At 45.1% G+C, this 24,077-nt stretch overlaps 1 protein-coding gene across 10 annotated transcripts in view; it reads right to left on the bottom strand.

Moving 5' to 3' along the window:
• Positions 1 to 24,077, bottom strand: part of UPF3A (UPF3A regulator of nonsense mediated mRNA decay) — a 50,579-nt gene that overhangs the window by 11,908 nt on the left and 14,594 nt on the right. For 5 of the 10 annotated variants that reach the window (XM_057306864.1, XM_026488742.4, XM_026488741.4 and 2 more), the window contains 3 exons: positions 19,851 to 20,008; positions 17,920 to 18,217; positions 15,702 to 15,850 (listed from right to left, as the gene is read on the bottom strand). In XM_057306864.1, coding sequence (XP_057162847.1) covers positions 15,702 to 15,850; positions 17,920 to 18,217; positions 19,851 to 20,008 — 605 coding nt within the window. Of the gene's footprint in view, positions 1 to 6,012; positions 7,428 to 15,701; positions 15,851 to 17,919; positions 18,218 to 19,850; positions 20,009 to 24,077 lie in introns of those variants that run through there. The other 5 variants (XM_048215621.2, XM_048215620.2, XM_044380198.3 and 2 more) reach the window with 3 other exon arrangements.

The raw sequence follows: 24,077 nt of genomic DNA on the forward strand, positions 1-24,077 counted from the left end.
CCAGAAACCCTTTTGAAGCCTGCAGTCTCTGTAACAGATTATTTTCCTTAGGACTTTACACTTCTGCAAATTTCTCACAGAATCCTTCCTAGACCTTTGTGCAAGGTGGAGCCAACTAGATCCCATGACTTGCCATCTTATGTGGGGTTTTTCACAATACAGAGGATATTATGCTAAAGTAGGGGTTGCACGAATAGTTGTGCCCTTTGGTTAAGCCAGTGTGTTCTTGGCTCACCTCACGGCTGTCCACTTTTTTCTCATTGTACCTCAGGATCGGGATAAGTGAACAGCCCTCCCTTTTTTTAACCTTGGCAGTTTTGCCTCCTATACAGTAGCATCCCTCCAGTCAGTGTGACCCTGTCTACATATTCATTTTATTTTCCTGTGTAATTACAACTATTTTAAATAAACTCAATCCAACGATTTTATATAATATGAAAAATTACTGTACCATCTTTCACTCAACATTCATGGACCTGGCACTATTATATTTTATGTGACCTACTGACTTTTCATTAATTGGACACTTCATTACTTGAACTGGGATGTGCCTGTAGCAGATACTGCTTTTGTTTTAAGACTTTTTAAAAAAAATGTTTAATGTCTCACCCAACATGGGGCTTGAACCCACATCTCTGGGATCTAGAGTCATGCTCCGCCAATTGAGCCAACCAGGCACTACACTCCTTTTGTTTTTAGTATTGGTGTGGATTCTGCAGCTTGGTCTTAGATGGAGACAGGAGGATGCTTACAATTCGCATCTGTAAACATCACAAAAAGAAGGGCATCTTTTAATCTGAGTTATATCCCCAGACCTTAAACACCCTGAAATTGTCTGCTTTCCTCAGTCTAGCTGTTTTGTTGGGTAATTTGGGGCATGTGGTATATGAGTTTCCTATTGCTGCCATAAATAAATAAATGAGATTCAGTTGCTTACAACAGCACAAATTTGTTTTCTTACGTTGCTGTAGTTCACTGGGCCAAAGTCAGGGTGTCAGCAGGGCTGCCTTCTCTTCTGCAGCATCCATTCCCTTCCCTTTCTGTTGGCTCATGGTCCCCTTGCTAGCACCGAGCATCTCCTGCTTCCCTCCTCCATGTCAAGATCCTTGTGTTTACATTCGGTGACCCAGATAATCTAAGCTGATCTGCCTGTTTTAAAGTCAGCTGATTAGCAGCCCTAAATCTCCTTTGCCATGTAAACTGCCATAGTCATAGGGCCTGGCAGTTGGGAGTTGGACATCTTTTGGGGCCACTCTGCCTACCAGACCTGGGCTTGAAATTTGGGGTTTTGATTCCTCTGCTTGGCCTACTGCAAGCTAGCTTTCTTCAGCAATGTGTCTGTTACCACCTCACTGGTCTAGGCCATCACCACTGTGTACATCTGTTAGTACAGTAGACTGTAGTGTTGGGACTCAGTGTCAGCCCCCAACCACCCTTTACACACTGAAATCAGGTCTCCACAAGACTGATTTTATGTTACACATTTAAGGTCTTCCGTTAGCAAACCATACCTGACTCAAGCAACCTTCCAACCCCACTCTGCTCATTTTTTTTCTTCCCCAAGAAAATGCTCCCTGTTTCCTATTAAACTGCTACCCTGGGGCGCCTGGGGGGCTCAGTCAGTGAAGTGTCTGCCTTTGGCTCAGGTCATGATCTCTGGGTCCTAGGACTGAGCCCCACATCAGGCTCGGTGGGGAAGCCTGCTTCTCCCTCTCCCTCTGCCACTTCCCCCTGCCCGTGCCCTCTCTCCCTCTCTAATAAATCTTAAAAAACAAAAAACTGCTACTCTCAATAAGCCAGGCACAGCTCTCTCCACTTTCCAGGGCTACTCTTGCCAAACTGCTTTTTATTTTATGAATTGGAGAAAGAAAAGAAGAGAAAAACCCTCTAAGACTGAATCAGTGCAGGAATGCTACATTTTCATTACAAGTTCTCCGGACTAAAACTGAAAAAACTGTTGGAATAAAATAAAATAAGATGATTTAATACTTTTGATCCTGGCCAATTAGTGGCTTAGTTGGTTTGAGCATAATATTAACTTTTTGCTTCTATCACTAGCTGATCTCTTGCAAATGCTTGCCATGGGCCAACAAGAGGACTAGATGAAATACATAGAAGCCTAAGAAATTCTTGATTTGTGTAAATGGAAGAGTTAGTTCTAGGTCAAGTGAAAAAAAAATTTATTTGAATCAAAAAAGAGAACCCTGGCCCCTCAATCAGTTCCCAGACTTGAGCCAGTTTACAAACCCAGAACCCCTTGTATGCAGGGGAGGCATGGTCCCCTTGAGCGGGGACCCAAGTACACTGCCAAAAAATTCATAGTTAGCCTTTCTCCCAAGGGACTGGTGGCCTTGGAGCAGCGTAACTGTGTGCTGGAGAGAGGAAGTAGACCCTCAGGACAACCTGAAACAGTAGATCAAAGGCAGTCAAGCAGCGAGGATTCTGGGAAGATGGTGGGGTAGGAAGCACCAGAAATCTGTCCCCCAGGTAGGCAACAGTTGCACTGGCAGAACCTGTCTGGTGTAACTATTTGAAGAAGGCTTGCAGCTTGCAGAGAAGGCCTGCACAGTAAATTCTAGCTCTTCACACAGTGGCAGCTACCCATCCCCCGCCCCCGCCACGTGAACATCTTGCACAGGACTTACAGGAACTAGGATGGGTAAGAAGGACCCTGTCTTCCAAATACTGGGGATCTGTGCTTTGACTGCTGATTGCTAGTTCTGTCAAAGGTGCAGGCAAAGAGGCGGGCAGCCATTCTGGTTGCCTCTCCTCCTCTGTTGCAATCTCTTCCCCCCGCCCCAGCTGAAGTGACTTTGAGATTTAAAGGGCCAGGACTCACCACCACCACTACCCCCTAACACCCCCACCCCAACGTCGGTTCTGCTTTTCCCCATTTGGGAGCCAGACATTAAAGACTAGGACATTAAAAAACAGCTGCATGTACAAGGAAAACGAGAAAGTGGCCATGAATGCCCAAGGAAAGGGTCCGAAGAGACATAAGAAGACACTGTTCATACCTCAGGCTGATAGAACCTACAATGGTAAAAACAACAAAAAACAGCACACCCTGGGGAAGAGGGAGAACCCGATTTCCACAGTTCTGCATTGTAGATTCAAATGTCCAGTGTTTCACAAAGCATCACAAGATATACAAAGAAACAGGAAAGTATGACCCATTCCACGGAAAAAATTTCAACAGAATCTGTGAGAAAGATTTAATGGCAGATCTAGTAAACAAAGCCTCTAAAACAATGGCCCTAAAGGTGGAGAAAGTCAAGAAAAGGGTGTATGGACAAAATGGAAATACCAACAAGACTGAAAACCTAAAAAGAAATTCTGGAGCTGAAAATACAACTGAAATGAAAAATTCACTAAGGGGATTCAAAGGCAGATTTGAGCAGACAGAAGTATTCGTGAACTTGAAGATAGGACAATGGAAATTATCCAGGTTGAGGAACAGAAAGAAAAAAGAATGAAGAAAAGTGAGCAGAACCTACGAGCCCTGTGCAACACAGTCAAGTAGACCAACATACACACTGTGGGCAACCCAGAAGGGGAAGAAAGAGAGAAAGGGGCAGAGCAAATATCTGAAGAAATAAATGGCTGAAAACGTCCCAAACTTGAGGGGAGACATGAGTATAAACATCCAAGAAGTTCAACAAATTCCAAGTAGTATGAACTTGAGACCCACCCTGAGACCATTATAATCAAATGTTTAAAAGACAGAGAACGAATCTTGAAAGCAGCAGCAGAGAAGAAAATAACCACACACAGGGGTCCTCCATGAGAATATGTGCAGATTTCGTATCACAATGTGAAGGCCAGAAGACACTGGGTCGATGCGTTAAGAGTGCTAAAAGAAAAAAACCAACAACTGTTAACCAAGAATCCCATATCTGGCAAAACTGTCCTTCAAAAGTGAGGGAGAAATCAAGACATTCCCAGAATAAACCTAAAGCTGAGTGAGTCTGTGACCACGAGATGTACCCACAGTAAATGCTCAGTGGAGTCCTGCAGGGAGAAATGAACGGACACTAGACACTACCTCAACGCCGTGTGGAGAAATGAATATCTTCATAAAGGTAAATATATGGGCAATTATAAAAGCTCGTGTTATTGTAACAATGGTTTGTAACTACTTTTTTCTTAGCTAAGTCATTTAAGAGACTAAGACATATGAAGAAAAAATATTACTGTAAAACCAGTATTACTGTAACTTGGCTTTGTAACTCCAAATCTTGTTTTCCACAACACTTAGGGGACTAATGCATTTTTTTAAAAAAATTTATGTTTTCGGACACACAAGGTATAAAGATGTAATTCGTGGCATCAACAACCCAAAGGGGGAGGGGACGGAGTTGTAAAGGAGCAGTTTTTCTGTTACAGAAGTTGGACTGCTACAAATTCAAATTAGAATGTTATAACTTTAGGATGTTGATCCCCATGGTAACCACAAAGAAAACTGCTATAGATTGCATGCAAAAGGAAATTAAGAAGGAATTCAAACATTCCACTTAAAAAAATCAACTACACGTGAAAGAGACAAATACAGGAATGAGGGGAAAAAATAGAGACCTTCCATGTGCTCCTTAAGCTATAGGGCACAGGAAACAAACAGCACCACGTCTCGTCTAGTGGGTGAGACGGAGACTTTCCACCTCAGCAAGAAAGAACCGGAAGATGAACTGTGGCCTGAGGACCATTCATGGGCCCCCTTATCAGAGGGAGAAGGAGGGGGAGCCCAGGCCCCCAGAAGGCCTTGCTGGTGGGAAGGGGGTTCTTCTCATCTGCCAGGCACAGCTGGCTCTGCTGAATGACCATCACAGGTTCACAGCCAGTGGGGTGAGGCAGGTGGGAATCGACAGGGTCGACACATTATAGGCACTCAAAACATACTAGCTGAATACGTGAAGGGATGGCCCTTCCACACATGTGCAAGTGAAAGGCTACCAGGAACCTGATGCAGGCCAGCTGAGTTCCTTTACACACGTATTGTGACAACGCAAATCCAACCCTCTTCCAAGTAGCCGTGTTTGCTCCTGCTCGGAACGGGGCCCAAGTAAGTCACCTGCTCTTGCTGCTGAAAAAAAGCAGGAGTGGCGAGCACGGCCAGGCCTTGGGTACTGTTTTGCGGCTGTGAAACTGCAGAAGGAGCCCATGACCTGTCTCCTGCCCTACATTCTGTATAAGACTAAAAGCCAGGCTCCCTCTCCATGCAAGGACTTCCAGCACTTGCCCATCCCCCAAATTGAGGTAAGGCACTGGCAAAGCTAAGGGCCTACCTTCTTGGACGTTACAGCTTTGATGCTTGACGAGCACACGCTTACTCGCCTGCTGGGGATCACGAGTACAGCGGTTAAGAGCTTGGGCTGTGAAGTCGGACAAACCTGCCTTTGTACCTGCCTCCTGTGCTTGGCGCGTGTGTGTGTGTGTGTGTGTGTGTGTGTGCGCGCGCGCGCGCGCCGAAGGTGACCTTGAGCAAGCTATCATCCTCAGGTGCAAAACAGGGCAGACTTGTAGGACCTCCCTCATAAGGTTATTACGGAATAAGACAGCATAAAGTGCTCAGAGCTCTCAGTAAAATTCCCAGCACACTGAACGTACTTCGTAAATACCGGATGCCATTGTTACTTTAGGCTCTGATTGAAAATGAGGACTGTGACCACTGGCGGGGAGAGTAATAGTGAAAGATTAAGATTTTATGGCTAACCTCTTCTTGGCAGTGAGTTGAGGACGTTTATGTCTGCTTACCAGAAACAGAAGATGAATGAGTCCAAATGAATAACAAACCCTTTTAAAAGTCGGTTCTTCGTTTTCACTAAGATTGAAAGACTTATTAGATGGTAAAACCCTTATAAGTAATTTCTAATTATAGATAACTTGAACATTTGGCATTGAACTCGAAAGAAATTTAAAGAATTAGGTGGCATTCCTATGACAAGACCCCTCTGGTCCCTAACTACATCAACGTGGTCGCAGCAGTGAGACCAAAAAAATGAAAAACTAGAATAGGACTGTCCGGGATCATCTTGTTCCATCAGTACAAAGTAGTCATTCAGTTCATCCGTCAACATGTGAACCAACTGGAAAGAATCCCCATCCGAGATGAATTTTCTTTTTAACACTTACTTCTGAACATCTTAAACATTTACAGAAGTCGAGAGAGTAGTGAACTGGATCCTTACCAGCTTCAACCGTCGTGAACACACTGCTGTTTTTAATTCACAGAGGGATATGGCACCTCTTGTTTTTATGTTTTAGTCAATCGGGCTGCCATAGCAGATTACCGCTGCCTGGCCCCCACGGTGGAAACACCGATGCCAGAATGTGTGTGTCCGCGGGTTTGGGCACGTTACCTGGTCACGGAAGGTTTCTCTCCGCCTGGAACGAGAAACAGCCCTCCCAAGAGAGGTGGGGAACACGCACGCAGATTTCGTGCTGAACGAGCAGCAGTGGGGGGAACACTCTGGGGGTGCACGCGGCAGTGTCAAGTTGTCTCAGGCGCCCGTGGCTGCTCCTTCCTCCCTCTTGGCACTGGAGGCCCGGCTGGTGCATGTGAGGAGCCCAGGGGCTGCCCCACTCGGCTGAACTCCTACAAGCTGACTGTGGTTTGCAGTAACCCCCGGCCGAGCTGTGGTGCAGCCATGGGACCTACTGTCTGGGGCTGCCAGGGGGCCCTCCCTGGGCCACATGGTCAGACACTTCTTGTTCTATCCCGGGAGTGTCCCAGAGTGGAACCCATGAAGGGTGCATTGATTTGTTCACTCATTTAAAAGTGTCTGCTCTGTGTCAGAACCAGCTTTAGGCTCTGGAATAGGAAGTGAATAAAGCAGCCTGCTTCTGTGGTGTTCAAAGGCAGAGGGGAGTGGTAATAGAAAAACCAGGGCTATGAGGGGTGAGAAGGCACGGAGTTGATTCTAAAATGAAGAGTGAGTTTCTCAGGGAAGCCCGGGCACTCAGGGCACGGGGAAGACTGGTCCATAGCAGCAGGCTCACACCCTAAGGGGCAGGGGGAGCCTGGGAGCCTTGTAGGGTCAGAAGGTCTGCAGGGGCTTGAGACGCTGTACTCTCGAACAAGTGAGGATGCAGGGGAGAGGCATCTTGGTAGCTGAGGGGACAGCCACGTCAGTAGGAAACAAGGGCACAAAGAGGTGCAAGTGGAGGCAGCATGTGTGTGTTGGACACAGAAAGGAGCACCAAGGAAAGGTTGGATGGTCCCAAAGCACAGGTCCTCTTGGATTACTCAGGGCCACCGCAGTGCCATCCCTAAACGACTCCCACTGGTGACACCCATGCTGGCCCCTCGTGCCATAGTTGCTCACAAGGCATCAATGAGCTGGGGTCCTGCGGGTCCTGTAACCCCAACAAAGGCACAGCCTTGCCAACAGTGTCAAGCTTGTAGATCTTTGCCAGTCTGCGGTAAATGCCTACAGAAAGAAAAGTCACAGAACAAACTTGTTAAGTTCTCACAAGTTCTTTGAGTGCAGCTACCCTTCTGGATAGCTGAGGCTCTCTGCTCTGTGAAACTATCCTAGTCTACAAATTGGTTGAAGGGCCATGTCTCTCTCAGGGTTGCTCAAGTCAGACCTGTATTCACAGATCTGACATAGGGTTTAAGTATGCAAACCAAACAGGGATCTCGTGGGCACTTTATCTTTTTCAACCCAGGCACTTGGTGATCAATCAACCCAGAGTTATCTGGGGGAGGGCCCTTCTGCCTGCTCTGGTCAGCTTCCCGGCTTTGCCACTGAACTCCTGGGTCTTCGTCTCCCATTTAAGTCAGGGTGCCTGTACTAATTTCCTATGGCTGTTACGACAAATGACCGCAAGCTTCGTGGCTTAAAAGCACAGAAATCTACGGTTACAGTCCTGGAGGTTGGAGCCCACAATCAGTGTCTGCAGGGCTTGCTCCCGCTGGAGACTGCGGGAGACAATCTTTTCCTGGCCTCCTCCAGCTTGTGGGGGCTGCAGGCTCCCTTGGCTTGTGGCAGTATCTGCACCTCATCCTCTCTTCTGAATACCTGGGTGTAAAACCCTTCCCTGCCTCCTTCACCTGCACAGCCCAGGAGAGTCTCCCCATCTCAGGTCCTGAATTTAATGCCTACAAAAACCCTTTTCCTCCCCATATACGGTAACCTTCACAAGCTCCAGAGACTAGGATGTGGCTACCTTTTGGGGCCATTTTCCAGCCCACTCCAGAGCCCACTTCAAGTGCGACAGGAATTTTTGGCATCTCAGCCTCATTGGGCCACTTAGTAACCAGTTGCGCCAAGTAGAATCTCTCCTTTGTTTAAACCAACACACTATCCATAAACTCAGCCCAACTCAGTATTGTTTTATTCTGTGGACTCCTATACTCAGAATCCGTTCCTCCATTTGTTCCCTTCATTTTTGCTGACATGAATTAGTAAAAGGCTGGGTTCTTCTCGTGTGGAAGCCAAGTCTTCCCAGCATCGACTTTGTTATTGGCTACTTCAGGTCTGAAAGCAGTGGTGGGCTGGGGGGAGCATAAGTGAGGTGTGGGTGTTGGTGAGCCTGGTGTGCTCCGAGTCTTTCCAAAACTCCTAAGTACCTCCATTCTGGTACAGAGGCCGTTCTTCCCATATTACCGAACCAACTTTCACATTTTGTGGCTATTTCAACCCTGTGACTATACAACAATATATTTTACCACTTGCATAGCAACTCCCAGGTCTTATGTTTTAAAAATTTAGATGTTTTGTTTGCTGTTTACATTCCAATTCAGTGCTGTTAGTAATTGCCACCCTATACCACAATCTTGCACTCCTTTGCCTTTTACACTGTTCCACAGTGGTGGCAATGTGAGTTCCACAAACCCGACCCACACGAATAGTTGATTCCAGGTGCTACAGGTGACTAGTCATTTTCCATCACAGGGCTGGGCTGCCAGATTCTAATTCCTGGATATTAATGGTATTGCTACTCACGCCACTGTAACTTCTTTCCCGATTTCCTTGTGTTACTGTCACCTCTAACTTCCACCCTGTTTATCTGTTTTCCTTTGGAATTCTTGGTTTTAAGCAACAGAAACCAATCCTAGCTGAGTTAAGCAAAAAAGGGAAATTATTGGAAGGATCTCAAGTAACCCAGAGAATGAACGAGATGAGACTCAGAACCAACGGACAGGGTGGAATGCAGGAAGCCACACTGGGGCCCTGGGGAAGCACCACTGCCCTCTCACCGGGTGCCATTAGCACCACCACCACCTCACGCTGCTGCCTTGGGTGGCCCCAGATTGTGCCTCACCTCTGCATGACTCCTGAACCAGGGTCATGGGGTTGAGCTCTGGCTTCCTGTTGCCAGGGGCAAGGAATCCCAAAATTTATTCCTCCCAAATAGATCAGTATACTTGGAGAAGATGATTTAAAAAAATACCCATATTTCCTGTCAACACCTTATTTCAGCCCTTATGCCAGTGAACTGTTATAATTGTCTCTTCATTCACTTATGTGGATTTCCCTGGCAAACAGAGAGCTCATTATCAGCAAAACTCCTGTGCTTTGTAACCGCAGCATGCATCATCTGTCCCCAGCACGACATATACACCCAGACAAGTGTATCTGCACAGAAGGAATCAAAGTGGGGGTATAGGGTATAGGGCTGCCCTTGGCAGGTGAGGGTGTCTGTGGTGTGGAAGGGAGAAGACGCAGCCCTGTCCCTTATTCCTAGAGGGGAGAACCTATAATTCACCTCTTAGAAGCAGCACAAGAGGTCGACTGAAATGTATATTAAATGGAAATGCTTAGGTTCTAGGAAAACTTGGAGGACTTAGTATTTTTCTAAATATTTCTTGGGGTTTTTAAAAAAGATTTTTATTTATTTGAGAGAGAGAGCACGCATGAGTGGAAGGAGAGGCAGAGGGAGAAGGATAAGCAGACTGTGCTAAGAACAGAGCCCAACACGGGGCTTGATCCCAGGACCCTGAGATCATGACCTGAGCCAAAATCAGGAGTTGGGACACTTAACCGACTGAAACACCCAGGCACGCCTAAATATTTCTTGTTTAATTAGCAAAGTTTCAAGAGGAACCATAGTTTTATCACATTACAACCTACCAGTTGGCTCTACATTATAACCTCAAGGCTTTGGGTTGTTTCTTTGCAGCCATTTGTAAAAGGAGGTCATGGCTGTGCACTGGCATGGCCTCTGGTTCTTATAGGAAGTACGGTGGGGTGACAATGGTCTCTCGAGGCCTCAGAACCACCTGGAGGATGAGAGCTGGGCCCTAAATTAACTGAAGTTCTTAGGCAGTGCTTGGGGACGTGCATTTCTAACAGGGCCCCCCGGAGCTGCTGGGGGGCGGGTACCACACTTACTGCTGTGCAAGCGGCGGGTTTCCTGGGGTGAAAGCTTTCTCACACATTCACACAAACCCAAACCTGTCCATCAGGATCAGATTTGACAGCAAGTAATAGACACAGTCACTCAAACAGCTTCAACAACAAGGAACACCCCTTCACCCAACAGGAGTCCACAGGACGTGGGCATCAAGGGTGAGCCGGTCCTGCAGTTCTACCACAGCAGTCAGGAGCCTGGGGTCTTCCCACTGCTACATTTTGGCTCCATGTGAAGGCTGACTTCCCTTGGGCCTCCTTGGCCACATACAGGACAGAGTGGGTCTGCTCTGTCACCTCCCTGCACTGACCAGGGACAGCCAACCCCATACAGGCTCAGGGCAGACTGGCTGTGTCTGGGGGTGGCACTGATCAGACGGGGGCAGGCAACCAGGGGTTCTGTTCACAAGAAAGCAGGCAAAGGGATCACAGGCTACTTGGCAGTGGAGACAGAATACATATCAAGTGTCTGTTGCTTTAGGTGACAGTTTTTGCCTAGAATACTGAACACTCCATGTTATGTTTATGGCAAGATGACTGTGAAAACAGTTGAGTCCCGGATTACGGATAGCCTAGTGGAGGAAACTTTTAACTTTTTAAAAAAGTTGTTCCTTTGAGATCTGACAAAAGTTTAATATAGACCATAGACCAGTCCATAGAAAAAAAATTTTATGATCTGCTTATTCACAGTATAGTGAGACTAATTCAGGGAGCCTATGGGCAGACAGAGGAACAGCAGGGTCACAACAGCACTCAACGTGGATTTCAGGTTAAGGATTCCTGATCTAGGGGATCTGGTTCTCCCACTTATGACTTGGAGGAGTTGAGAAAGACCCTACCTTTTTGGGGTTTCTGCTCCTTTTGTGTTTAAGGAAGGGTGTGAGCCCTGAGAAGTCAGGGGTGGTCTACTTTGCTCACTGCTGTAGGCTTGACGCCTACAAAAGTGCCATCTCCCACACAGAGGTGTTCAGTGCAGATGTGAGGAATGAATGAATGAACGTCCCAGGGTGATGACAGAACTGCCTCTTCAAAGAGCTGTTGTCAGACAAAATGTGAAAAATATCACAACGGTGAGACTCTATCAATTCACTGAAGCAAAGCTGGAATTCCTTAACGTGACCATCTTTTCAGTGGGAATATGGCTTTATTCCCTTTGTGAAGAACCACAGGAACTTTTAAATCAAGTGACTTCTTTTGAGAGTGGGTGGGACTGAGTTGGCCTGTCATAACCTGGTCTGTCTCTCTTGCTGGTATTTAGGTCAGATGCGGAAAGTGTTTGGGAAAGAAGTATTGGATTATTCTTCGAATCTGTGTCAGGGAAAATCTGATTTGTTAGTTGGCATGCCTGACAACATAGTCCTACAGATCTTCTCTTTTTTTTATTTGGATGACAGTGGGCAGCTGTTGAAAACCTGGAAAAATTCCAAAAGGTAAGGCCTTAAAAAATACATAGATGTATTTTTTACCAGTAATTTTGAAGAGAAAGGGCATGATTTAGAAAACCTTAACTTCATATGATGACAAACACTGGATTTGGGCAATGATAAAATATGTTTTACTTACAGCCCAAGAAACTTGTTAAGTTACTGCTCCAGAGGAAAAAGTAACACAACAGAGAGAATGATAAAGTGCTTATCTGTACAATATAAGGTCAGCGAGTGTCATAGGCAAACCTATTCTAGCAAAAGGAAATCCATCATGCTGCATGTCACGGTGAATGGTGTTAACACACATATTAAAGAAAGTGGTAAAAGATAGTACTGATATAGTTTCTACTTGAACTTACGCAAACACTAAAAACAGAAAAAGAAATTGCATGGAAATCCCTAAATACTGGTTTTGCCAGTGTCCTTCAATGAGAAACTTGGCAGTTTAACATAAACTTGGAAACCTTTTTTTCTGGATAATTAGTAATAAAACTTTACAAATATGAGAGCAGCTTCTGACTTTGCCAGCAACAGGTGCTCGGTATCTCTAAACCCGTTTCCTAGTTTATAAAAGGGAGATCATGTACGTCCTGCCCAATCAGTCTTAAAAGTGAGTCTAAGCTGAAACTGGGAAGTGTATATGGAAGTATTTCATACCAAGGTAACCCATTATACAAATGTATTATTGTTTTATTTATTTTAAATTTATTTGATAGAGAAAGACACAGCGAGAGAGGGAACACAAGCAGAGGGAGAGGGAGAAGCAGGCTTCCCGTCAAGCAGGGAGCCCAATGCGGGGCTCCATCCCAGGACCCTGGGATCACGACCTGAGCCGAAGGCAGACACTTAGTGACTGAACCACCCAGGCACCCCAATGTATTATTGTTTTAAATCAGTAATCTCAAAGTGACTTCTGGGAAGCCCTGCGGACAAATCTCAGGGACCTTTGAGACGGTGTAACTACTTTTTACTTATTTTCCAGCTTTACTGAGGTATAACTGACAAATTTGTAACATTTAAAGTGTCCAAAATACTGATTTGTAAAATGTGTACATTATGAAAGGATTCACATTGAGTTAGCATCACCTCACATATTTACTTATTTTGGGGTGAGAAAACTCTACTCTCCTAGCAAATTCCAATTACACAATACAGTGTTATCACCTACAGTCACTATGTTGCACATAAGATCCTTGACCTTATTCTTATAACTGAATAACCTATGACTTTCACTAACCTCTATTTCCCTCACACCCTCGTCCTGGCGGCCACCATTTTACTCTGTTTCTATGAGTTTGACTTTTTTCCACACTGTACATGTAAGTGATACTATGCAGTATTTGTCTTGTTTCGCTTACCTCACTTAGCACAGTGCCCTCCAAGTTCATCCACGTTGTTGAAGATGGTAGGGTTTCCTTTTATGAGGCCGCATCATATTCCATTTTCTTTATCCACCCAACCATCATGGACACTATGGTTGTTTCCATACCTTGGCTACTGCGAATAATGCTGTGATGAACGTGTAAACAGATATCTCTTCAAGGTAGTCCTGATTCTGCTCCCTTTGGATCTATCTATGCCCACAGGGGCACTGCTGGATCATATGGTTTTTAATTTAACATTCTATTTTTAATTTCTTGAGGAACCTCCACACTGGCATACCGTAGTGGCTCTACTACTTGGCATTTCCACCAATGGTGCACAAGGGTTCCCTTTCCTTCACATCCTTGTCAAGACTTGCTCTCCTGTCTGATTTTAACCACTCTGACAGGTGTGAGATGGTATCTCCTTGGGGTTTTGATTTGTACTTCTCTGATGAGTAGTGGTGTTGAGTACCTTTTCATGGACCTGTTGGCCATCTGGGATGTCTTCTTTGGAAAAATGTCTATTCGGGTCTTTTGCCCCTTTTTTTTTATTGCGTAATTTGGGTTTTTTTGCTGTTGAGTTGAAGGAGCTCCTCACAGATTTTGGATATTAACCCCTTAATAGTTATGTTGTGTGAAGACATTTTTTTCCTCTCATTTTATAAATGGGTTCCTTTCGTGTGAAGCTTTTTAGTCCAATGTAGTCCATTTGTTTGTTTTTACTTTTGTTGCCTTTGCTTTTCGTGTCAAATACAAAACATTATCACCAAGACTGGGTGACAAGGATCGAATCCTCTATGTTTCTTTCTAGGAATTTTATGGTTGCAGGTCTTATGTTCGAGTCTTCAGTCCATCTTGAGCCGCACTTGTGTTTCCAGATCAAAGCCCAAATGAGCAGTGAGAACACAATGGCTTCCTCATCAGGAGATCCAGTCCGATCCATACTCTAAGTAGGAGTCCGTAAACTACGGTCCACAGGCCAACTATGGCCTGCTGCATGTTTTTATAAATAAAATTTTATTGGAACACAGCCCTGCCCATTCATTATGTATTGCCTAACGGCAGAGTTTACAAGTTGTAACAGAGATCAGAGAGTCTGCAAAGTCTCAAAGAGTTACTACCTACCCCTTTTCCATCAGGGCTGGCTGTGCTGGGTTACATGGAGCTCACAGAATCACAGCAAGTCCTTCTCACCCCTCCCCTGCCAAGTTCTTGGAGTTCCAGAGTCAAGAGCAAGAACACTACAATGCCATGGGACAGACTACGTATGCAACAGTCAAATGTCTTTAATGATAAATGAGTAATTCTCAGGGTTTTTTTGTTTTTTTAAAGATTTTATTTATTTGAGAGAGACAGAGATAGGGAGAGAGAGAGCACAAGCAGGGTCGGGGGAGAGAGAAACAAGCTCCCTGCAGGCCAGGGAGCCCGTTGTGGGCCTCAATCCCGTGACCCCAAAATCATGACCTGAGCCAAAGGCAGATGCTTAACTGACTGAGCCACACGGGTGCCCCAAATTCTCAGTTTTTTATAAACATGTCATATTTAGTAAAGAATAATCAACAAAATACTCAGGTAATTAAAGCTACATTTTGAAAAGCAATATTTTCTTATGTAAAATTCAATGTAGGAAAAGTACCATAACTGGACTTCAAATCCATAGCAACTAAAATTATTTAATATGTGGTCCAAAGCATAGTGCCAAAAATACATAAATGTTTAAAAATTTCACTAACATTAAAAAGTACTATGAACGCATAATTGCAGAAAGCTCCATTAAGTCTTTTAAAAATAAAGCTGCCTCAGACTGCAAAAAGGAAAACCCCAGATGTTGTACCTAAGTTATCCTTGTCCCCAAATAATGCCCTTATGTTGTCTCAGCAGCCCTTACATAACAGTGGTTACACACCATGAGCAGCACATCCATCCAAAGACTGAAAACAGTGGCCAAATTGTTCAAGGGGCAATACTTCAAGCTGTGGGACTCGACATAGTGGTAAGGCTCTCGTGTCCTAGGGGCTGCAGCACACAGACGTCAGGGAGTGTCCACAACAGACGGCACAGGTGTCTGGATCACCAGCTCACAACAGCATGAGAGCTGCTCCCTTCCCTTTTTTAAACCACAGCTCACACACACGCGATCTGGATCCCGACAGATCGGTTACTCAACCTATGTACCGGTTATTCCTACAACATGTTTCAAAGTGCTTCAGAGTCCACGCTGGTACAATACTAATTTTCTTCCGTTTTAATCATATGTTTCTACTTTTCAAAGGAGATTATTCATTCCGTTCTGGCTAAACAGCATATACTAGTTTATACTAAAAACAGTAAAATCTATGACAACTTTTCAATTTTTTAACAGCTTGCTTCTTTCTTAAGAATGGTTTCTAGATGTTTCTATGCCACATTTATATTTCTAGTTTCTGACTTCTTTATGAGGAGTAAATGCATCTTGTGGGTTACACTCAAGGCTGACTGATACATTTCTGGAATGTCCTCTCTAACCCACAACATGCTGAATGGGAGCTCCCCGTCAAATGTGCGCACTGACTCACCCTGCCTCTTCACTCTTCTGGGGACCAGCCCATGCAGAATCTTCAGCCTCGCCCCTGCTCCCATCACGGCCCTCCACAGAGGTTCCCCCGCCAGTTTCTCGTGCTCGGATGCGAGCTCCCGGCTGGTACAGCTGCAAGGCCGGCCGATCCTGCCGGGACAGAGGGGTGGGTTACCCTTCCAAAGGCTGGCGATACAAGAGGGAGCAAAATGTCTCTACTTGCAGGATCTGATGATCCTAATTATCTACCACAAATCAGTCTTGCGGCTAAAAAATCTGCCTTTTTCACAGCACTATCTCAGAAACCAGGCATTCTGAAGCCCAAAAAAAGCTATGAAAAGGAAGACAGTCGATATTTAAAATAACCTGATAGAAGGTAAATTAGTGTCTGGGAAAATGTTATGCTCAAACCCAGAACACCCCCAGAGCCAGTAGAATCATTGCATTCCCCTCCCAGGTGGACAGGTGAAGACTTACACACATGTCTCAGCCCCTCCAACTCACCAGGCAGGGTAATCACGCAGCCTGAGACAAAGCAAGGCACAGCTCCTCAGAGGTGGCTTTTTAGGGTCATGAACTGAATAGTTAGTAACATCTGTGATGAGCGCTTTCCATGTGGGTTATTCCTGAACTGTCCCCATCACCTGATTAAATTCTCAGAGATGGAAGAATGCAACAATGTTTGAATAAAGTGTGTAAAATACTACTGAACTGCTTCAGGACACCAGGATGGTGAGGCCAGTAAAGGACAGAGGGACTCTGAAGCTTAAGGACCAGGAGCAACAGTGGGAAGCCAGCCAGCTCTGCCCTGAAGAAGAGGGGGACCAATCAACTGCTGGCTCAAGGGAGCCTCCTGCACCTGCACCCCTTCCTTGGCCTCCAAGGGGCCCTGGCACATCCAGCACGGTGTTTCTGCAGGGCTCCCCAACTTACTTTTACCCACTCCCAGGCCCCAGAGTCCCCACCAGGGCATTTACCGGCATGCCCTTTTCTTTAACAGAAGCCTGGCCGGTGAAGAGAATGGGAAAGGGCTGGGCAGGGGCCGTAGGTCTGAATCCCTGTGCACACAGAGGTGCAGGGCTCCCATGCCACCTTCTGCCTTAGGCCAACATGCACGGTCCTGCTTTTCACCAGGGCAACACTGGTGTGCACAGATGGTGAAAGGACACTGTAACCGGTCGGGCCTCATACGAAAAGTGCCATTATGCACAAGGCACTTTATTACCTCCAGGGCATCACAGTTCATTGAGAGGAGTCCCAACACCTAAAGCTGTGCAAATACAGATCACTCACGGCCACTACATGAAAAGGCAGCGGAGACACGAGTGTTCATGAAACAACCCCCACCAAAAAGACCCATGGCTGTACCTACTGTACCTGAGATTAAGGTAACTACAGAAACTTTTGAGTAATACAGATGTGGTTAGTCAAGGGTGCAGAGAAGAAGGCTCCCCTCTTGCCGGTAGCTCTGCCTTGCCTTTACTGGAAACATTTTAAAAATCCACATCACTGATACCAGCAACACCTTGGGTGGATCTGAAGGGGATTCTGCTGAGAAAGCCAATCTCGGGTCACACACTGTGTGCTTCCATTTCTAAAGAACCCCTGAAATGACAAAATCATGCAGAAAGAGGACAGTGTGCCTGCTGGGGTCAAGGATGGGGTGGCAGGAGGGTGCGGACTGCAACCCGGGGAGACTGGGGAGCCTCGGTCCCCTCGGTCATCAGGTGGCGGGCCGGTGGGGGACTGGCTGGCACCATGGCGCCTGGCCCTGGAAGGGAGGGGACCCCATTAATATTAAGTGCTTCTCCACAACAGCGTGATGTGAATAAAAATTAACCTCAAACTCTGGGGGGGAAAAAAAGCCATTTGTTGGTCTAAGTGGGCAATTCCAATCCTGTGTCGACTGTGCAGATCTAACTGACCGGTATTTATGAGCCCTCTATCTCCTAATAATCGGTATGTTATTAGTAACGTAAGAGAAAGCTCCACAGGGTGTCATGAAATGCAAGCTGTCGGGCAGTACACGCCCTAAGAGCGCAGGACCCAGCAGGGGCGGACTTCCCACTGTCAGTGTGAGTGATCTGAAACCTCAAGACACCTGATGTAGATTTCTCTGTCTTGGCTAAACAAAGGAACTTCTGTTTGGCAAAGCAGGTGTAAGCCTGCAGATGTGTAGTCTATACTTTTAGGGTTGATGAATGAATGAATAGAAGAACCTTGTTTCCTGGGCGCTCCGCTTTGGGTGCTGGGCCGCTTTCACTTCTGTGCTCTCTCCCAGGCCGCTCTGCTGCCTCCACAGGGATGCCACTGTCCTGGCTCCCCTTCTTCCCTCTGTCTGGGGGGACTCCTTTCCCCCATTTTGGCTCTTCTTCGTTTCTCCTTGAAAACTTGTCAAACTCACAGTGAGCTCTGTGCTTTCTGCTGTCATCCATGTGGCATCTCTGTGTTTCAGGCTCTTTTTCTCGAAATCTTCTCTCCATTTCCCTTTGCTCTTTATCACTGTCATTCTGTGACCTGTGATTCAATACAAATTCTCAGTAACCTTAGGTATACTGCTTGTCGAGTACCTGTCTTGCCATCCAGACTGTAAGTTCCAGAAGAGGCAGGGAATCCCTAAGTCTGCTCATCAGCACATCACAGGCGTGCACGTAACGGGCACAGCACAGGCATTCAAGAAAAAATTGCTGAAAGATGAATCAACAATAGTAACGACAGTATCTACTGTTAAACCTGAAGGACATACATAATAGGCATATATACTTAGTTTTCTAATTCTCAGTAACCCCCCAAAGTAAATATAACTCCCCCTTTACAGATAAAATACAGGAGACCAAAGTGCTCATGTGACTTTCCTAGTGGCCCAGGTCCACGTCCATGAGGACACAGAGCTGATACTGATAGCTTGGTTTCTGCTTCAAGTGTAGTAAAATTAATTGAAATTTACTAATTTTTATACATACATCAAACTGATATGAATAATAAATAAATAAATGGCTGCTTAGCTCCATTGGTTCTTAAAGTCTTTCCCTTCACAACGCACAGGTAAAAGTCCTCACATGCTGTCCATGGCTTCCCCACAAAACAGAAGCAGCAGGATTGGTAGGGAGAAAAAGATCTCTGACAAAAGTATGAATTCATGCCAGAAACATGACAAAAGGCACTGCTATATCATAAACAATAATACGAACACCTCTAACAGAAACCAGAGTGCTAACAGATCATAGATTTCATAATCATGTAAAAATTAATTTTATAAACAAACCAATAAACCAGAACCCCCAAAAAGAGGGCAACAATTTTTTTTTTTAATCACAACTCTGTGTGGACGAAAGGACAGTAAAAAGTCACTCAGATGGCTGTGTTTCTGAGCAAACAGCAGCCTAATCTCATGACCCTGCCATCTTGCCTGCAAACATAAATTCACTTCCAGACACCTCAGAAGCAGAGCAGCCCTGGGCTCCAGGAAGCTCCAGGGGTGTCCTGATACAGTGCATGGGCAAGAGCCCTAGGCCAGGGGAACAAGAAGCCTAGATACACGTGGCCCCCTTGACTGTGTGGAGGTGGCCAAACTTTGACGAGGCTCAGAGGCAGGAGGGAGGGGCTCCCACCTGACAAGGTTCTGGCAGATCTCCCTGGCCCCTGTGCAGAGACTGTGTCTTCCCATTCCTACAGAAGCCCTGCTTGAGCTCCTTTCATGAGCAGCATGTCACAAGCAGGCAGAGAAGTACACACCTAAGGATCCCTAGCCTGAGACAGGCTGGGCTGGTGAACACCAGCTGCTGGTCAAATTCCACGGAAGGGCCACAGGGACGATAACGCCAACAAAGGAAGCTTAGCACTTGGACAAGAGACTGTGAAGGAGATCCTGAAGACCTAAAAGGCGGTAACAGGAATCCAAAGGAAGAGGCTAGGACAGGCACAGCTAAGAAACCAGCAAAACGACGTGTCCCTGCTTGGAAAGCAGACTTGAGGCAGATGAAAGGAGCTGACTAAGTTCCTAGTATGACCAAGGAGAAATAAAGATGTTGACAAGCATATCGTCATAAAATCTCTAATTCCACAAGCAGTATGAAATACAAGCACTTGTACTGACAAAGGACAGTCTGTGATCCTTCATGTGGTCAAAGCAACAAAAGCGCAGGCTTACTTTTCCCTGGGCTCCTCCGGTGAGCTCCCCAAGGGCGTGGGCTTCAGGACAGCACAGCTAGCACAGGGCTCCCGTTTTCCATCTCCGATATCCACTTCCTCGTGTCTTTCTTTTGGCTTCTCAGTTGGTTCCTCCCCCTTTTCTGGTTTCTTAAGAAGCTAAGAAATTATGATCTCAGTAAAATATCACTTTTGGAGTATTTTATAAAGGAAGTTGTTTAATAAAAAATTAAAAATATAAAACAACATTGAGCACAAATATTTGGATAACAAAAAATGTAAACTAAAGGTGCAGCGACCAGGTTTTTGGTTAAATACTGAGGGGAACATTCAGTCGATGAAATACTATAGTTATGAACAATGATCTAGGACAGTTGATGTGATGAGATGTTATTATTGACAAAAAAAAAAAAAAAAAGACCTGGTCTCTATTTGTATGTTTACACACACAGAAAAACATCTAAAAGGCTGGCAACACTGTGTTAATAGCGATGATTTTCGGGTGGTGGAACTGAAATGATTTCTTTCCTTTTGTCACCAAGTTCTAGTTTTTTCTAAAATGAACAAATATTGCTTCTGTAACACGTAAAAATATATTGTTTAAAATGTTGCTTTATGTTGATGACTTTTAGAATAGCTTAAACTTTTTGAAAACACATCTTACTCTTTCTTGAATCAGCCTGAGCAGGTTGCTGTGTCTGAATTTGGGCCTTCCCCGCCTCCGCCCCCGTTCTCTGTGTAGTTTGCTCTTTGAAATTCAAGTGCCATAGGTAAATCAGTTTATAAAACAAAAGTAGAAGGCATACTTCTGAGAATTTTTTCTTTTTTTTTTTTTAAGATTTTATTTATTTATTTGATAGAGAGAGAGACAGCCAGGGAGAGAGGGAACACAGGCAGGGGGAGTGGGAGAGGAAGAAGCAGGCTCCCAGCAGAGGAACCTGATGTGGGGCTCGATCCCAGGACTCTGGGATCACGCCCTGAGCTGAAGGCAGATGCTTAACAACTGAGCCACCCAGGCGCCCCGAGAATTTTCTAACTTATAAAAGTGAGCATATTTTAAATTGTACTATAGCAAAATTATACACAAATTTCAACTACATGAGTTCATTTAAGAGTGAAACAAATAAAATGTAAGACCGAGTACAAAAAGTTGCTTCTCATCACAGGTGTGCACTATGTTACCTTACATGCTCTTATTCTGCCTGCAGGGTCTGTGAATTTAAACATTTCCTGTCAGATATCAATTGACATTTATGATTTTTTTAAAAGACTTTATTTATTTGACAGAGAGAGAGCAAGAGAGACAGAGCACAAGCAGGGGGAGCGGCAGGCACAGGGAGAGGGAGAAGCAGGCTCCCTGCTGAGCAGACAGCCTGACACAGGGTTCGATTCCAGGACCCTGAGACCATGACCCTCTGAGCTGAAGGCAGACGCTTAACCGACTGAGCCACCCAGGCGCCCCTATTGACATTTATGTTTTAAGGTCTTATTTACTTGACAGAGAGAGAGTGCACACACAAGGAGGGGAAATGGCAGGCAGAGGCAGAGGGAGAAGCAGGCTCCCTGCTGAGCAGAAGTCTGTACTTGGGGCTCGATCCCAAGGACCCTGGGATCATGACCTGAGGCAAAGGCAGACACTCAGCTGACTGAGCCACCCAGGCGCCCCTATTGACATATTTTTTAATTAAAATGGTAATATATGCTGGTAATAAAAGTAAACCACAGGGAAGTATAATAGTTTATGTTTCCACCCATCCATCCAACAAATAATTGGTGCACCTATGAATCGTTTTTACTTGCAATACTTCTGAAACCAAACGTGTGGCATCCTTTTCAACACCACTTCTCCAACCCTCCAACACAGACTGGGTGTCCTACAGTTCCATTCGGTTTTGACACTAGCTAGCTGGAACTGATGTCAGATTGCACAAAACTGTCTCCACTTCAGACACCTGAAGCCACCCACAGCCTCAGCCACCTGTCATCTCACTGGCATATAGAAGACACTCTTATCACTCCAGAGACTGCAAGGATTCTAGAAGCTTTGTGCCCAGAACTGGGGAAAAAGGCTCTGTGTCAGGTGCTAGGAATATAGTTGTGCATAAGAGACAAGTGACCACAATGAAGGAATTCACAGGACATTCTGGCTGAGGCAGTGGTGGCCATGGGAGGAGGGGAGAATGGTGTACACAGTGACAAAATAGAAAAAGTACACCAGATAATCTTAGGTGTCACGAAATGCTACAAACACCTACTAAAAAAGAAAAAAAGGACAGAGAGAGATGTGGGGTGAGGAGTGATGGCTTCTCAAAGGGTTCAGGGAGGGTCTCTCTGTGGAAGTTAGACATGATGAGGAAACACTTATGAGAAGACATAAGTGGAAGGAAGCAAGCAGAGGCCTACGGTGAAATCAGACTGGCAAAGGGAGAAGGAGAGAGAGAGGGAGGAGACAGGGAGGGGAGAAGGAGGAAGGGAGAAGGTGGGAGGGGCAAGGAGCCAGGCACAGGAGAAGGTGGAAGCAGGTGCCAGGTCTTCTGTGTGTCCATCCAGCCCACATCTGTTGTTAATAAGCTTTGTGATAAAGATCACACAACTTTGTTAATAATGTAATCTATTGCCTACAATTTATATATTCAGGAATTTTATTTGTAACTTTGGTAATCTAACTTCTTACTTCAACTTAAGCTCACTACCTAGTTTTATTTTATTTATTTTTTTTTTTAAAGATTTTATTTATTTATTTGACAGAGATAGAGACAGCCAGCGAGAGAGGGAACACAAGCAGGGGGAGTGGGAGAGGAAGAAGCAGGCTCATAGCGGAGGAGCCTGATGTGGGGCTCGATCCCATAACGCTGGGATCACGCCCTGAGCCGAAGGCAGACGCTTAACCGCTGTGCCACCCAGGCGCCCCACTACCTAGTTTTAGAGTCCTCAGAGGAAAATAAAAATAGCTGGGTTGCTCTTATATCATAGCTCTCTTTATTGTTAAAAACAGCCATGAGTTCTCTCTGCATTTGTATTTTTATGATATTAACACACACTCTTCTAGCATTTCTTCACTGATATTTTCAGGTTAAAAAAATTTTTTTTAATTCTCCAAATGATTTGTAAATCAGACATCCCTAAAATGAGCCCAGATGCTCACTTAGGGCAAACCTTGGGCTGGGGTGTGTGCCCTCAGGTCAGGACACCAGATACTCCTAAGGACAGAGATTGCTGCTTACTCGTGTCATTGGGGTCTACTCTGCAACCAAGGTCTTGTTTTACCAGACTTGGATAAGAATATCCTTTCTCTTGCTTTGTTTGTGTTTTGACTCCTTTTCTATATGAAAGAGCATATGTTTATTTTTGTTGACTTAATTTTGTTTTTCTTTGGCTTATTTTGGACTCTAATTTCACAATTTAAAATGTAAAAGTGAAATGCTATACTCCAAATACTTCAAGTCTTACTTAAAATTATAAATGAAATTGTAAGCTACAACTTCGAACATTATTCTTGAAAAACTCTCAAAGCTATTGATAAAAGTGCTTTTGAGAACGTAAAGATTAGGCAGTGAGCTAGCTATTATGTGCTTAGAAAGGTCAATGAGAAGGTTAGGCAATATTTCCATCTGTGACTGTAAAATCTGCATTAAATGCAAATACCTACTCTGCCTGAACATGACAGCTGAATTTCTAACACGATTACTGTTTAAGGATTCCCTACAATATTAAGGTTTCATTATTAGCTCCCTTGCTGTTGGAGATGACAGGTTATAGGAAGTCGGTCTGCTACAATTTTCTTGGGAGAGTTGTGTGTTCACTAAACCATGTGGACAAACAGAAAACACGCCCTTGGTTATTTCCCTGAGGAACACCCTGGTTTTGCCATGTTCTTGCCGATGAGGGACAGACCATCTTTGATAGTCCTGGTTGGACTCCTCAATCTCATCAATGTTATCAGACTGTGAGACACTTTCTGTGGGACAATTGGTTCCCTACTCATCTTGCATATCTAGGATTTGTCTTCACAGCAAATGTGCTCAAGGGACGTGACCTACCCATACTTTTTTTTTTTTTTTAGATTTTTATTTATGTATTTGACAGAGAGAGACAGCCAGCAAGAGAGGGAACACAAGCAGGGGGAGTGGGAGAGGAAGAAGCAGGCTCCCAGCGGAGGAGCCTTATGTGGGGCTCGATCCCAGAACGCCGGGATCGCGCCCTGAGCCAAAGGCAGACGCTTAACGAC

The sequence above is a fragment of the Ursus arctos genome, unplaced genomic scaffold (assembly GCF_023065955.2).
Source record: "Ursus arctos isolate Adak ecotype North America unplaced genomic scaffold, UrsArc2.0 scaffold_10, whole genome shotgun sequence".
NCBI lineage: Eukaryota > Metazoa > Chordata > Mammalia > Carnivora > Ursidae > Ursus > Ursus arctos.